At 43.4% G+C, this 14,562-nt stretch overlaps 2 protein-coding genes across 6 annotated transcripts in view; one reads left to right on the top strand and one right to left on the bottom strand.

Annotated features, from left to right (window-relative positions):
* Positions 1–14,562, bottom strand: part of ccdc135 (coiled-coil domain containing 135) — a 33,921-nt gene that overhangs the window by 973 nt on the left and 18,386 nt on the right. The gene's annotated exons all lie outside the window — the stretch shown is intronic.
* The window catches only part of ckap5 (cytoskeleton associated protein 5), a 33,913-nt gene that overhangs the window by 16,268 nt on the left and 3,083 nt on the right, over positions 1–14,562 (top strand). Inside the window, exons 20-41 of one of the 4 annotated variants that reach the window (XM_066648787.1) lie at positions 238–363; positions 864–1,003; positions 1,331–1,505; positions 1,909–2,022; positions 3,149–3,277; positions 3,859–4,053; positions 5,039–5,171; positions 5,622–5,719; positions 5,913–6,002; positions 6,379–6,510; positions 7,125–7,274; positions 7,390–7,593; positions 8,753–8,888; positions 9,144–9,337; positions 9,588–9,754; positions 10,295–10,318; positions 11,076–11,249; positions 11,452–11,572; positions 11,730–11,909; positions 12,416–12,603; positions 13,791–13,866; positions 14,043–14,231. In XM_066648787.1, coding sequence (XP_066504884.1) covers positions 238–363; positions 864–1,003; positions 1,331–1,505; positions 1,909–2,022; positions 3,149–3,277; positions 3,859–4,053; positions 5,039–5,171; positions 5,622–5,719; positions 5,913–6,002; positions 6,379–6,510; positions 7,125–7,274; positions 7,390–7,593; positions 8,753–8,888; positions 9,144–9,337; positions 9,588–9,754; positions 10,295–10,318; positions 11,076–11,249; positions 11,452–11,572; positions 11,730–11,909; positions 12,416–12,603; positions 13,791–13,866; positions 14,043–14,231 — 3,135 coding nt within the window. The remainder of the gene's footprint in view (positions 1–237; positions 364–863; positions 1,004–1,330; positions 1,506–1,908; positions 2,023–3,148; positions 3,278–3,858; positions 4,054–5,038; positions 5,172–5,621; positions 5,720–5,912; positions 6,003–6,378; positions 6,511–7,124; positions 7,275–7,389; positions 7,594–8,752; positions 8,889–9,143; positions 9,338–9,587; positions 9,755–10,294; positions 10,319–11,075; positions 11,250–11,451; positions 11,573–11,729; positions 11,910–12,415; positions 12,604–13,790; positions 13,867–14,042; positions 14,232–14,562) is intronic. The other 3 variants (XM_066648789.1, XM_066648788.1, XM_066648790.1) reach the window with 3 other exon arrangements.

The following is a 14,562-nucleotide window of genomic DNA, read 5'->3' as shown; positions in this document are numbered from 1 at the left end:
CATGAGGGGCACAGCCTGCATGTTTGAGTATGTGAGTGAGTGAAAATGTGTGAGGTACTTTGTATTTAAAAAAAATAAATAAATAAAAATATGGCCATTGTTGTGAGAGATTATCTTAATTAAAAATATTTAATTAAAGTCCATTTTGAAATAAATTAGTTTAAGATCACTGTAGCTCACACTGTGAAAGGATTTTCTTCCCGAGTTGCTCTTCTAACCCTTCTGCCTTCATTGCAGGCTGTGAGGACCTCGGCCATCACTCTGCTGGGGGTGATGTATTTGTACATGGGGGCTCCTCTCCGCATGTTCTTCGAAGATGAGAAGCCTGCCCTGCTTTCACAGATAGATGCAGAGTTTGAAAAGGTAATTGAAGGGGTTCTCCTTCCAGGAACTTGACAGTGAAAGTAATGGGTAAGAGATTTAAGTGGAGGATTTTCTCCTAAGTCATGTAGCCCTGTAGCTTTTTGTTGATTCAAATACAGCTGATTATATTCGCCTTTCTTTTGTAGAGACTCCAAGATTGTTGTTGAAATAATATTTAGGCTTTTTAAATTTTTTTTTTTTTTACATTTTGTTTGAGCTCACAGCCTCGGTCACCATCAGAATGAATATTATAGAGTAAATAATAAATCAGCACAGTTCAGAATTAGTTTTTGCCCCAGTGCACTTTACCCAGGAGCAATACTGTGTTTCTTTTGTGTCCATCTGTGGTTTATAATCTATTCCACACTATCGTACACTTAGCTTCTGACTTGGGGGGGGGCCCTGGCTCCAAAACAAATTGCGTACACTGGATAGCACATACGTTATCACTGATGAAATATCTCTCTCATTATTGCCCACTGTTTTTGTGTGTGTTTCAGATGCAAGGTCAGTCTACTCCTGCTCCTATACGAGGGCTGTCAAAGAAAGGAGTGGAAGAGGAAGGTGGGGACGCGGATGAGGACGAAGTAGACGGAGGGGCTGGTGACATCATGGATCTGCTGCCCAGAACTGATATCAGGTTAGGACTTGAGATTTACATGCAGAGGATTCGCTGTTTGAGGACAGTGTGTGATGGTGATTATGTAGGAATGCAGTTTTAAGTTTCTGTTACTTGGTTATTTTACGCTCGTAGCTCCAAAGACAAATCAATGCAAACCTTAGACTCTAAATATGTCTTATGTAATAAAACAGCGACTACCTAAACAAACAAAATCTTCACACAACTTATCAGTACTTCACACAAACCAGGTTTAGAGTTTTGGGAGAAGTTTGATTGAGATATTAAAACCTGTCTGTGTGTGTCTGCTGTAAAAGGGAAATGTGCTCATTGCTTTGTAACTTGCAGTGATAAGATCACGTCAGAAATGGTAGAGAAGATAAGTGATAAGAACTGGAAGATTCGAAAGGAGGGGCTGGATGAAGTGGCGGCGGTTATTTCAGAGGCCAAATTCATTCAGAGCAACATTGGAGAGCTACCCATGGCACTGAAGGGGAGGCTCAACGACTCCAACAAATTACTGGTATTTTATTGTGAATTACTAAACATCAGCAACACAATGATCTTGTGTCAGGTGTTTCTCAGTTTCTGCTTGTCATCAGCATTTTTCGTGAGTGAGGGAGGCATAGATTTGTTTGGTAACATATTAACTGGCTGATAACTGTATGGATTTTTTATTTATTTATTTATTTTTAAATTTCAATATTTTCATATATCAATATATTTTTAGTGGTGGTCTGATTTTCTGAGACTGTTTTAAAGGTGTTTTTGTATATAATGGTGGTTGACTGTTTTTAAACTGTAATTTTATACAAGGTGTAATTAAAGTTATCCTACATATTGCATCAAAACAAGCACAAACAAATGTGTAAAGCAGTTGTCAGGAATGACTGATTGATATTGAGTCATGTGTCAAATCATTGCAGGTCCAGCAGACCTTGACCATCTTGCAGCAGGTTGCCACAGCCATGGGTCCTTCCCTCAAACAGCATGTGAGAAACCTAGGTTTCCCCATCATCACTGTGCTGGGAGACAGCAAGGTAAAGACTGTACAGGCTCCTGACCACACCCACACACTGCCCACCTTGTGGCCACAATTGCCACAGGAAATTCAAATCCATTTTTTCTCTATAGAACCCTAACAGTTCCAGGAAAACGCAGTCCAAAGTGGAAAATAAACCAGTTTCTACTAAACAAAACCCCCACTGCTCCATACAAACCTGCACACCCCCCCGCTGTCTTCACCAGAAAAACCCTGTACGAACTGAAACTCCTAGCGCTCCTTGACGACCCCCATATGACGTGATATTTTGGTAGCACTTAATTCCAGCTGTTTATCTGAAGCTCGTTACTAAAGGGCTGTACAGGAGGTCCTCGGGTTACGTCAGTCCCAAGTTACGATGTTTCGTGGTTACGACACATCTCCCATTTACTGTATAAAGCCTTGTTTCGACTTAAGTGCTTTTGCGTCATAACGTGAACTTCGTGTTTGGTGTGCGTGGCGGAAGAATACACGGCTACGCGTCTCGGGACCGAGGAGGATCAGTGCTTACAGTATGTTATTTACGTACAGTATGTACGTATGTTCCGACTTGCACCGAAAATCGGTTTACGACGCGACGTAGGAACAGATCAACGTCGTAAGTCAAGGACCCACTGTATTTCGTTTGTGTGCTATACGACTTTGGGCTGATCATAAATATCCCCTAAATATTTTAGTAATTTGAATTCTTACTAGTCTAAAGTTTATGATATATGATAATTATCATCATCAGGGAAATGGTGATCTACCGGAAGAGTCATCGTTATGTAGCGCTCCCCCTGATGTTGACTGTTTGATTTTTGGCAGAGCAATTATTTGTATCTTCCAAGCTAAATCGATTCTTGTGCTTGTAAATTAGCAATTTCAGAAATTCTTGCCTGTTTCAACTAGGGGAGGGAAAAAAAAAGTCACGAGCTCGAGTAGGGCAACCCAAAACTCAAGATTAAACCGGTTACGTCTACACAAACTGTACAGAAGGTAACAAAATGAAAAATGAGATACGAGCGATGCTTTATGTGCTGTTCGCCTTCTGTTATCAGTGTAGCCCATTGTAAGAATCTCCTTTGTATCAATAACGCCATCTGTTTGTGTTCATGAAACTAAACCCCACCTCTCTTCCCCAGCCCAACATCAGAGCTGCCGCCATGACGACACTGAACGCATGGGTGGAGCAGACTGGTCTGAAGGAGTGGCTTGAGGGAGAGGACCTATCGGAGGAGTTGAAGAGGGAAAACCCCTTTCTCAGGCAGGAGGTGCGGCCCACTCGTCTAAAGCCTGCCTCAGAGACAGCACTGACAGACACACAGTGAAATTAGATCTCTGTGGTTGGGAGGAAGGAGAAGGATGCTGGCTCTTCTATTTTCACAATGATTTGAATGCAGCCAAGTCAAGATCAAGGGCCTCAGTTTTCAGAAATGGTTAATGATTAGACACATAGTTGAGATATTGCGCTCCACACTCTGGAGGGGGCATCAGTCCTTCACAGGGCGACACACACTCGCATATTCACTCACACCTATGGACACTTGTGTTGCTAATCCACCTACCAACATGTGTTTTTGGGCTGTGGGAGGAAACTGAAGCATTTTGTAATTCACTAAGTATTTTTGTTTCCAATGTTCCTATCAAGCATAGCTTTGTCACACTTAAGAGAATATCTTCTCTGGAAATGAGTACACCACTTAAATGTGTCCCATACAGAATCTGACTGGGGTTGCCCTAAGTCCTACATAGGACTGTATGAATCTGTAAATAATGAAAAAGTGAATAACGTTTTTACGGTTCCTCTTTTTACACTAACCCGCGCGTGTATGTGTTCTTCTCTCTGGGACAGTTGCTGGGTTGGTTGGCTGATAAGCTGCCCACTATGCGGTCAGTACCTGCAGATCTGATGATTTGTCTCCCAAATCTGTACTCCTGCCTGGAGGATCGCAACGGAGATGTGCGGAAGAAAGCCCAGGATACCCTCCCCACGTTCATGATGCACCTGGGCTTCGACAAAATGAGCAAAGCCACTAGCAAACTGAAGGTGAACGGAACTGTCTAATCAGATCCTGTTTGATCTTTGTTAGTCTGTGCTTGGTGTTGATAAGCATCAAAGGCTGACTAGTGAAATACTGTCATTAATTTGGAGAGCTGAGTTTTATGTGAGAACAGACGCAGTCTAACACAGGCACGTCAGATCTGCAAGGTCCATATGAAAGAAACCCGCTTGTAAAATTTGATAAGTTGGTATGTGATGAGTTTTTAAAGGGAAGGTTTGTCCAAAAATAACAAAAATCTCATTTACAACACTTTTTCAACTTAGCTAAGATTGGTGACCGAATTGAGCTTGTTTGAGCTGGAGCTTTAAAGCTGAAAGCTTTTTTTTTTTTAAAGCCAAAGCTAGCTAGCTAGCTAAATAACCAACGTTATTCATGACAATAGCCTAGCAATAAGCTAAACTCAAATTTAGAGGTACCGTTATTCTTGTAAATGTGATCGAAGTCGAACTCGAATTCATCCGAGGGGTGACCAACGGTCTTTTAAACCTTATTCCTTGAATGAGTAAGAAATAACATGTTTTCTGACTATCATTAAACACAAGTTAAGAACTCAAATTCCACTGTATTTATTTGTTTGACAACAAAGGTGCTTAGCCTTTAACTGTTATTTATAGAAAAAAGGAGAAATGTGGCCAGTGCTGTCCCTGCGTGTGAAAGGATGTGTGCAATTTGGCGTAACACCATCCCATTTTCTAAAGTGGCTTTGTTTAACTAAGGTTATGTTAATTGTTATAGCTCACAGTAAATAATACAAGATTCAGTTGAGAGCAATTTTCGGAAAACACTTAGATTGCTGTTGGCTTCTAGTCTTTACCCCCTTTAGCAGCTCCAGCACTAAACTGAATGAGCACAATCAGACGTGATCTGGCCGGTCAACTACACCTTGCCTCTCATGTTTGCAGATTGATATGGATTATTTATATTTTTATAAAGTACACATGTTGACATCATGTTTTCATCTCTCTGTAGCCGGCCTCAAAGGACCAGGTGGTGGGGATGCTTGAGAAGGCCAGGGCAGTAATGCCAGCCAAACCTGCTGCACCCGCCAAAGCTGCTTCTTCTAAACCTGCCCAGAGCGCTCCCCCGGCAAAATCAGCCTCCGGTACATGTCCCCGTCTGTGTCTGTCTTTCTGAAATCACCCACAGTTCCACACAACACCGGAAATACATTTTGCAGATGTGCAGATTTATATTTGCCTACTTAAGAATAGCCAATATGTCGTTATAGCTAAGGGGTTTGTAATTTTAGCATCATTTTCATTAGAACTTAAGTTCTTCTAAAGAAAGCCAGCTCAACAGTGAGTGTTATATTGTAATATAATTAGGAATTGTAAAGATATTGTTCTCTTAAGAAAATGCTCTCTCGCTCTGAGATAGACTTTGGATTATACATCATTCTCCTCACTGCATGATCATCATTAGAAGGAGGCTGTGTGCAGCCCACAGTGAGGATCTCCAAGAAGCTTAGCCTGTCTGATTAGCATTAGTACTGGTAAAGTGCTCAGATTTCAGCTAACAATCAGTGTCTCTGCTATCCTTTCCTTTCTCTCAGCTCCTGCTAAAAGCCAGCCTGCAGTGGACGACTACAGTGTGGGAGAATCCAAACCAGACCCCAAGAAAACAAAGTCTGCAGGACCTGCAGCTAAAAAGGTCTTCTAAATGTGCTTTTGTTTTTTAACGACATTGTGTTTGATCAGAGTAGTACACGGAAGCCATATTTTACCTCTAACAATAGGATATATTGATCTAAGGGGTGTCATTGTTGTCCATGTAAATGACATCACAGCGTGTATATCAGGAATATAACCTCAAAGAAGCTGATTTTTATATTTGTACTGACCAGATGAACAGCATGGAGCAGAAACTGAAAGTAGATAAAGAGAGTGTTGCCAACCACAAAAGACTCTCAGGGGGAAAACCTAGCAACCAACAGGTAAAGGTGGATGAGTCACCTTAACCCAGCTGTCTTGAGTATATGAATCACACGCGGGGTTGGCTTCACCTTGAGGTGTCAAGTTTCGGTGTGATCTCAGTACTCTGTGTTTGAGATCAGTCTATTAAAAGTCATGACTGAAGTGCCCTTGAGCAAGGCACCGAACCCCCAACTGCTCCCCGGTTGCCGTGGCTAGGGCTGACCACCGCTCTGGGCATGTGTGCTCACTGCCCCCTAGTGTTCACTTGTGGGTGTGCGAGTGAGTGTTTGTTTCACTGCACGGATTGGGTTAAATGCGGAGAACAAATTCCCGTGTGCGCAAGCGCAGTGGTCAGTAAAGTGGTTCTAATTCTTGTATATACTGTGCTTTCTTCAGGGAGTGGTGGGTAAGAAAGCTCCAGTTTCCACTAAAGCATCTACTAAAGATGATGAAGACAAATCGGGCCCCATCTTTATCCTCGTGCCCAACAGCAAGGAGCAGAGGATGAAGGAGGAGAAGTCGCTGAAGGTACGTTGCCCTTTGGGAAATACATTCTCGAGCCTTGTTTCTGCTGTGTGTACAATGATCTTCACTGGAGAAAAGATGAACTGGTCACATGAGAGATTTGGGTGAATTGGAAGAAGTTCCTATAGAAGGGTCACCATTTTGTCTCTCTCTCCCACCGTATGTGGGAGCAAACCAAACAATCTTCCCCTCCAAGCCTTAAGGTTATGTACCAGTGTTAAACAGCGATGAGGCTCAAGGACCTCATACAGAGCAAGTATAAAATTATGAAATTAACCATTTTCCCACAATCCCCCGGTGATCATGAAATTAAAGTATGATCAACAACAACTGTACTGTGTTCTGTGTACTGAGACATGATACAGAAAGTTATTGGCAGGGTGAACTAGAATGGTCCGGATCTCAAAAGAAACTGGAGTAATATTTGGTTTCCTTTCTTAGCTTAGCGTAGATTTTTTTTTTTTTTTTTTAGCTACAGTCCATTTGTAGCCACGCTGGATTTGTAGATCAGTCTGTTCCTAAGTATCATTACACATGTGGACAACTGTCAGCATTTCTGCTTCAAGGAGCCTGAAGAAACAGGATGTATTTGCAATGGGTTTGTGGTGTTTTTATAGATCCTAAAGTGGAACTTCATCACCCCACGGGATGAGTATGTGGAACAGCTTAAGACACAGATGGCTACCTGCCTGGCAAAGTGGCTGCTAGACGAGCTTTTTCACTACGACTTCCAGCACCAAGTCAAGGCCGTCAATGCCATGATTGAGGTATTAGACCGTGGCAAAGTTTTAATACCTGTAAATTGTTCTGGGGCTTATATATAAGCACATGCTAAAGTGATGGACTGCATTAATCATTCGTGTGCTTCCCTCAATTTCTCAGCACATGGAGGCAGAGGCGGAGGCTGTGGTTGGCTGTCTGGACTTGATTCTGAAGTGGTTTACGCTGCGGTTCTTCGACACTAACACCAGTATACTGATGAAAGCCATGGAGTTCCTCAAACTCCTCTTCACCATGCTGAGCAGGGAGAACTACCATCTCAGTGAATATGAAGCATCCTCCTTCATCCCCTACTTAATCCTCAAGGTCAGTGTAGCTTTACAACAGTGAGGGGACACATGCACTAGGGTGGGGCCAGAGTATTCAGCTATTCGTGTATTAATTCACAACAACCCTCAACATTTGTCTCGGACATTACTCGGACTTTATCCTCCAGGTGCTCTTATAAAGTCTCCAGGTCAGTACGTGTGGGAAATGTACAGGGTGCACCATTTATATGGATACACCTTAATAAAATGGGAATGGTTAGTGGTATTAAATTCCTGTTAGTGGCACATTAGTATATGGGAGGGGGGAAACTTTTCAAGATGGGTGGTGACCATGGTGGCCATTTTGAAGTCAGCCATTTTGGATCCAACTTTAGTTTTTTCAATGGGAAGAGGGTCATGTGACACATCAAACTTATTGGGAATTTCAGAAGAAAAACAATGGTGTGCTTGGTTTTAACAACAATATGAAAGAATAAAGTTACATTAAAACCAACCACACCATTGTTTTTCTTGTGAAATTCCCAATAAGTTTGATGTGTCACATGACCCTCTTCCCATTGAAAAAACTAAAGTTGGATCCAAAATGGCTGACTTCAAAATGGCCACCATGGTCACCACCCATCTTGAAAAGTTTCCCCCCTCCCATATACTAATGTGCCACAAACAGGAAGTTAATATCACCAACCATTCCCATTTTATAAAGGTGTATCCATATAAATGGCCCACTCTGTACACTGTGACTCTCAGTGAGGCCCCAGAGGGATGCTGTTTCACTCACACCCACACTCTCCCACTCGTACCAGACATTCATATAGCACTGAATATTTCTGCCAAAGATTGGCAATGAACTCTGTTAATTCAAGACATGAGCTACATTACAATCATCCATTCTTTGTATGTAACCGCTTATCCGGTTCAGGGGAATCCTGGAATCAGTGGGCGCAAGGCAGGAACCCACCATGGAGGGGCGCCAGTCCTTCACAGGGCCTTTTTATTTATTGATTATCTCAATCAGTTTAAGGCCCATAGCCCATTAATAGCCCATTTGTGTGGTCTGTTGGTCACTCGAGTCACCTTCTGCTTGAACAGTGGTCAGATGCTAATGGAGATTTTGCCTTTGAAAAACCCTGTTTTCTTTTTTCTTTACAGTTGTTTTTAACACACTATCTGTGGGTTTCCTTGTTGCTCTGATGCAGGTTGGGGAATCAAAAGATGTCGTGCGCAAAGACGTCCGTGCCATTCTGACCATGCTGTGTAATGTTTATTCTGCCAGTAAAATGTTTCCATTCCTAATGGAGGGAGCCAAGTCCAAGAACGCCAAGCAGAGATCTGGTAACAGTATCAGTGCTTTGTTGTTTATTTGAACCGTTTAGGAATTCTAATATTAAAAGTAAATCTTTCTTTATTGAGTAAAGAATGTACTTATTTATTTTTTTTAAGAATTTAATCGCGTGACAGCTCTGTGTTAACATATATATTCAAACACATCCGATCACACGCCAAATAACCATCCGATTAAGAATGACAAAGAACTGTCTGTGTGTGTGTTTAATGTTGCACTCAGTCTTATTGTCTCTTTCATTGCAGAATGTCTTGAAGAGTTGGGATGCCTGATTGAGAATTACGGTATGAATGTCTGTCAGCCAACGCCAGCCAAAGCTCTGAAAGACATCGCTATACACATCGGTGATCGAGACACAACGGTGCGCAACGCCGCACTCAACACAGTAGTGGCAGCGTACAATGTCTGTGGAGACCAGGTCTTCAAACTCATCGGCAACGTAAGACCACTCTGCAGTTTTGTGTAATGACATTGCCAGATTATATGAGAGTGTTGTTTATCTAAAGGTTTCGGCGCTGATATGAATCACGTCACAGAGCGTTGCCGTAGAGGGAAGACTGCTGGTGAATGGGGACGCTGTTTACGTTAAAATCTGTAGATCTGAGCTTTGAGTTTAATGCAGGGACGCTTCATCTATTAACTCTGAATCTTTAGAATATATTCAGTGTGAGTTTGAATGTTTTCCCCAGCTGTCAGAGAAGGAGATGAGCATGTTGGAGGAGCGGATCAAGCGCTCAGCTAAAAAGACGCCTGCCGTCTCAACCAAACAGGAGAGGGCACCGAGAGAGCACCCGACCAACCCCAATGGTACTTTCCTCCGCAAGCCAGCACAGGAGGAGATGCCCAACAAACTGAAGTACGTTCTGTGTTTGAACGCTCTGGAAGTGGCAGGAATAGACACAAAAAATGAGAGTAGGTAGAGAATGAAGCTAATAAAGTTTATGGAAGCGATCAAATGGAAAGTTGGAAGGGCAAATGAGCTTCATAATATTAAAGCCCTACTTTTGTTTAACTGATGTCTGTAGGTAGTCTTTCTCCTCTATTCTCCAATCTTTGGGGCCAGATTTGTTTAGCTTGTTTATTTCTGGGGGCTCTAGTTAAGGTAGCCTCATGTGTGATATGAACCTTTACTTGCTCATCAGCTCAGGTCTACCTTAAATGAACATTTGGATGAAAAATCACATTTACACATTTATACTCCTCCTCCAAATGCATCAGTTCTGACACCAAACAGTTCTGTCTCTGCTGATGGACTACGTTATAAACTGTGTATTGAACCCTCCAGGTCTCGTTCTGTCCTCTTGTTTCATTGCATGTCATGTCTCTTGAACCTGAGCCTGTCTCTCTCTCTTATCCTTTATGATTCCTTTTCTCTCTCGCTGCTCTTCCTGGACAGAATAATGTATCGCACGTATAGGATGTAAGTACTGCCGAATCGCTGTAGCTTCTGTTCATGAGGCACGCACCAACCCGGAGAGACGTAGTCAAATAGAAGAGTCTGAATTAGTAAAAGGAAAAATAATTGATTAAAAAATCCCCATCCATTTCAGCTGCTGGCACCATTGCAGAAGTTGTCACGGTCCTCCTGTTTGTATTAGCATTTATCACTAGCGCTGCACCAGGAGTCCTTTACACTTCAATCCAACGGTCCATATCAGATAGGATACTAGATTCTATGGAGTACCTGGAGTGCCACTGAGCTGTCACTCAAACTCATTAACCAATGGCGATGCATCCTTGAGGAAACCCACTCACGAGAGAAGTTTGTGTCAGAACTGCAAAGAAAAAACCAGGCAGCGCAAATGAGAGAGCTGGCAGCGTAACCGCAGCCGACAGATTGGTGAGAAACAACCAGAGAGAACTGTCAGTAAAAAAAGCACATTATCGAAGACCAGTAACAAATAACTTTTTCCTCAAATTCTTCTTATTTTTTCCTTTATAAAATATCAGATTGAATCCAGACGTGTAGATGAGCTGACTGTGTCGTAAGCTACAGAGGTGTGGGGGAAAACCCATTTTTGGAGTCAGTGGACACTGTTGGACAAGTGTACAAGGGCCTTTGGGTGTTTGTCCTCCCGCACATCCACCTGTTCCCTGTGTGTTTTGATGGTTCAAAGCTGTTTGTTGTGCAGACGTGACCTGCGTAAAAGTGAAGCTTTCTGTCCTTTCCCCTCCAGTCAAGCCCGGTCTCAGAACGCTCACTCCGAGCACATGGCCCCCTCCATCCCCAAGGAGTTTCAACTGGACCTGGACATGATCGAGAACGACCACACGCGGGTCAGCGAGTTCCCTGACCTCGTGCAGCACAAACTGGACGAGCTGTTGGAGCCCGTCTCCATCCCTGAACCCAAGTGAGACAGTTCACAGACTTCCACAGTTAGACAAACTGGGGATTAGTCTGGATAGGAGTTTTGAAATTTAGTGTTGTTTGGTAAATCAAACAAACATTTGGCAAATGCTGTGGACTGATTGATTATACAATTATAAGATCGTACATTTTAGGTGGACCAAGCATTATCACGTCTTAAACTTGTTTCTTTTTCTCTTCTCTAGGATTCGCTCGGTCTCCCCTCATTTCGAGGACCTCCACAACAGCACAGCGTCCACTATCAACTTTGTCATCTCGCAAGTGGCCAGCGGTGACATCAACACCAGTATCCAGGCTTTAGCACAGGTCAGCTTCCTGAATCTGATGATCTGGCACTGCTTTTTCCTCGCTTTATAAAACAGACTTCAATTATTCTACTGTAGACCACACAGTTCTCTCCTTAGTTCTATACAGTGCGATCCCATAGACTTAAATTTCCCATGATGTTGTATCGTCTCCGCAGATCGATGAGGTGTTGCGACAGGAGGACAAAGCCGAAGCCATGTCGGGTCACATCGACCAGTTCCTTATCGCCACCTTCATGCAGCTCAGACTGATCTACAACACACACATGGCCGATGACCGGCTGGACAAAAAGGACATCTTCAAGCTGTACAGCTGCATCATCGGCAACATGCTCTCAGTATGTGTCTCTCAGCCTCGTGTCTCTGTAGTGAGTTATATCGGCTGTCCGTGTGCACATGGTGAAGGCCTTGTGCCTTTCATAAGTTGCTCAGGAGACAAAAAATATACATTTAGTGACTGATGTAAACATTTAGTGACTGATTAGCATGATAGCCATTGTTTTGGTAGCTGCCACCCCTCCCTTTCTCAAGGCAGTCAAAGCATTTCTTGTCAGAGAAGGTGGTTTCTGACCTCATTACAAGGTGAAAAGTCTTGCTTGCCAGTTTCTAGACTACTTCACTGCTTATAGATTTGATTGTTAATCAGTACGAGGGCAGTGAGTGCCTTTGTAAAGCTGTTCAAGGCCAATGATCATCCATCTCAAGTTCTAGTTTCACATTTGACTGATACGTTGCTGTAAACTGATATTTCTCATTTTAAAATGAATGGTTTCAGTGGCTTTTCCAAGGGCAAACGATCAAATCTGGTTGTTAAAAAAGCACACGCTACTCTCTCTCTCCTCAGTTATTCTCCATGGAGAGTCTGGCGCGGGAGGCGTCGATGGGCGTGCTGAAGGACCTGATGCACGGCCTCATCACACTGATGCTGGACTCACGGGTGGAGGACATTGAAGACGGTCAGCAGCTGATCCGTTCTGTGAATCTGTTAGTGGTGCGCGTGTTAGAGAAGTCGGATCAGACCAACATCCTCAGGTCAGTCAATCAAAACGCGCACAGAGGACACCTCTGAAAGAGTTTGACGAAGTCTTCTGCATGTTTTTGACACCTGTGCTTAGCGCTGGGCATTCATTCATTCATTATCTGTAACCGCTTATCCAGTTCAGGGTCACGGTTCAGGGCCCTGGAAGGGGCAACAGTCCTTCACAGGGCAACACAGACACACACATTCGCCAATCCACCTACCAACATGTGTTTTTGGACTGTGGGAGGAAACCCATGCAGACACAGGGAGAACACACCACACTCCTCACAGACAGTCACCCGGAGGAAACCCACGCAGACACAGGGAGAACACACCGTAGCAGGTAGTGTCGCAGTCACACAGCACCAGGAACCTGGAGTTTGTGGGTTCAATTCCTGCTCCGGGTGACTGTCTTTTGAAGAGTTTGGTGTGTTCTCTCTGTGTCTGTGTGGGTGTCCTCCAGGTGACCGTCTGTGAGGAGTGTGGTGTGTTCTCCCTGTGTCTGCGTGGGTTTCCTCCCACAGTCCAAAAACACACGTTGGTAGGTGGATTGGCGACTCAAGTGTCCGTAGGTGTGAGTGTGTGTGTGTTGCCCTGTGAAGGACTGGCGCCCCCTCCAGGGTGTATTCCTGCCTTGTGCCCAATGATTCCAGGTAGGCTCTGGACCCACTGTGACCCTGAACTGGATAAGGGTTACAGATAATGAATGAATGAATGAAACTACAGTCTTCTGTACAGCATAGTGAAATATTTACTGACATTAAACAAAAAGCTTGAAGTCTTCATTGCCTTCAAATTAATGAATATGAGGCTTCCTGTTTCTTGAATGACTGTTTAATATGTCATCATCGTCAGTTTATATTAGGATTGCTGTCCAGTTAAAAACATGTATGTCCCATAATAGTAACTTTACAGTAACATTCTTAACTTTCAGTGGAAATCAGTGTAAAAAGATTTTATTCGGAGTAAAGTCGGAGCATTTCTATTGGTCCATTCGTCACGGTATTTCCACACGATGTGAGAGACAGCTGCTGTGTTCAAATGATGTAGTAGACTAAACATCCACAAAAATAGAGATGCATGTATAAATTTACCTAAATGAAATGTTGCCAGTTAGAATACGATTCTAGATCTCAGTCTTACTCTGAGAGGGCTGACTCGTGCAGTGTTTGGAGGTAAACTCTGTGTTGTCTTGCAGTGCTCTGCTGGTGCTGCTGCAGGACAGCCTCATCACAACTGCAGGATCTCCCATGTTCTCAGAACTCGTCATGAAGGTAAATAAGACTTGGTGTTTGTGTGTATTGATGTAAATCTTATCCAGAGTAGTGATGAACAGTGTGCTACTCATGAGATGATAATCGTGACAGCGTCCTGAAGTTGGGTCATAGATATTCCTGTTTGAATGCGTGGTAAATACTGCTCTGTGTGTCCTGTGCCTCTGCTACTGCAGTGTCTGTGGAGAATGATCCGCTTCCTTCCTGAAACCATCAACAGTATTAACCTGGACCGCATCCTCCTGGACGTCCATAATTTCATGAAGGTTTTCCCAAAGGAGAAACTGAAGCAGCTGAAGAGTGACGTGCCCCACCGCACACTGAAGACACTACTGCACACACTCTGCAAACTCACAGGAGCCAAGGTACCCACAACAATGTGCACAAACACACACCCATTACAACATGTACAGACCCCCAGCAACCACCTGTTTTCAACTGAAAGAAATATACCTTTTCATTGGCTGATGGCATTAATGTGATGTTTGATGACACGTAATTCTCCGTGGGAGAAGCAGACACCCAGGTTTCTGTAAACAGTGCTTCTCCCAGTGTCTCTCAATAAGTAAAACCACTGTTAATCAGCGCTGAGGAGGTGTCGAAAATGGTCCACGTTCAGATACACGGCCACAGTGCTCTTCCCCTGGCCTTAGGTCAACGAACCAGCACACGGCGGTTTGAGGATGTAAACGTAAT

The sequence above is a fragment of the Hoplias malabaricus genome, chromosome 17, assembly GCF_029633855.1.
Source record: "Hoplias malabaricus isolate fHopMal1 chromosome 17, fHopMal1.hap1, whole genome shotgun sequence".
Taxonomy (NCBI): Eukaryota; Metazoa; Chordata; class Actinopteri; order Characiformes; family Erythrinidae; genus Hoplias; species Hoplias malabaricus.
The sequence above is the reverse complement of the archived record's forward strand: the minus strand, read 5'-3'. Positions and strand labels throughout refer to the sequence as shown.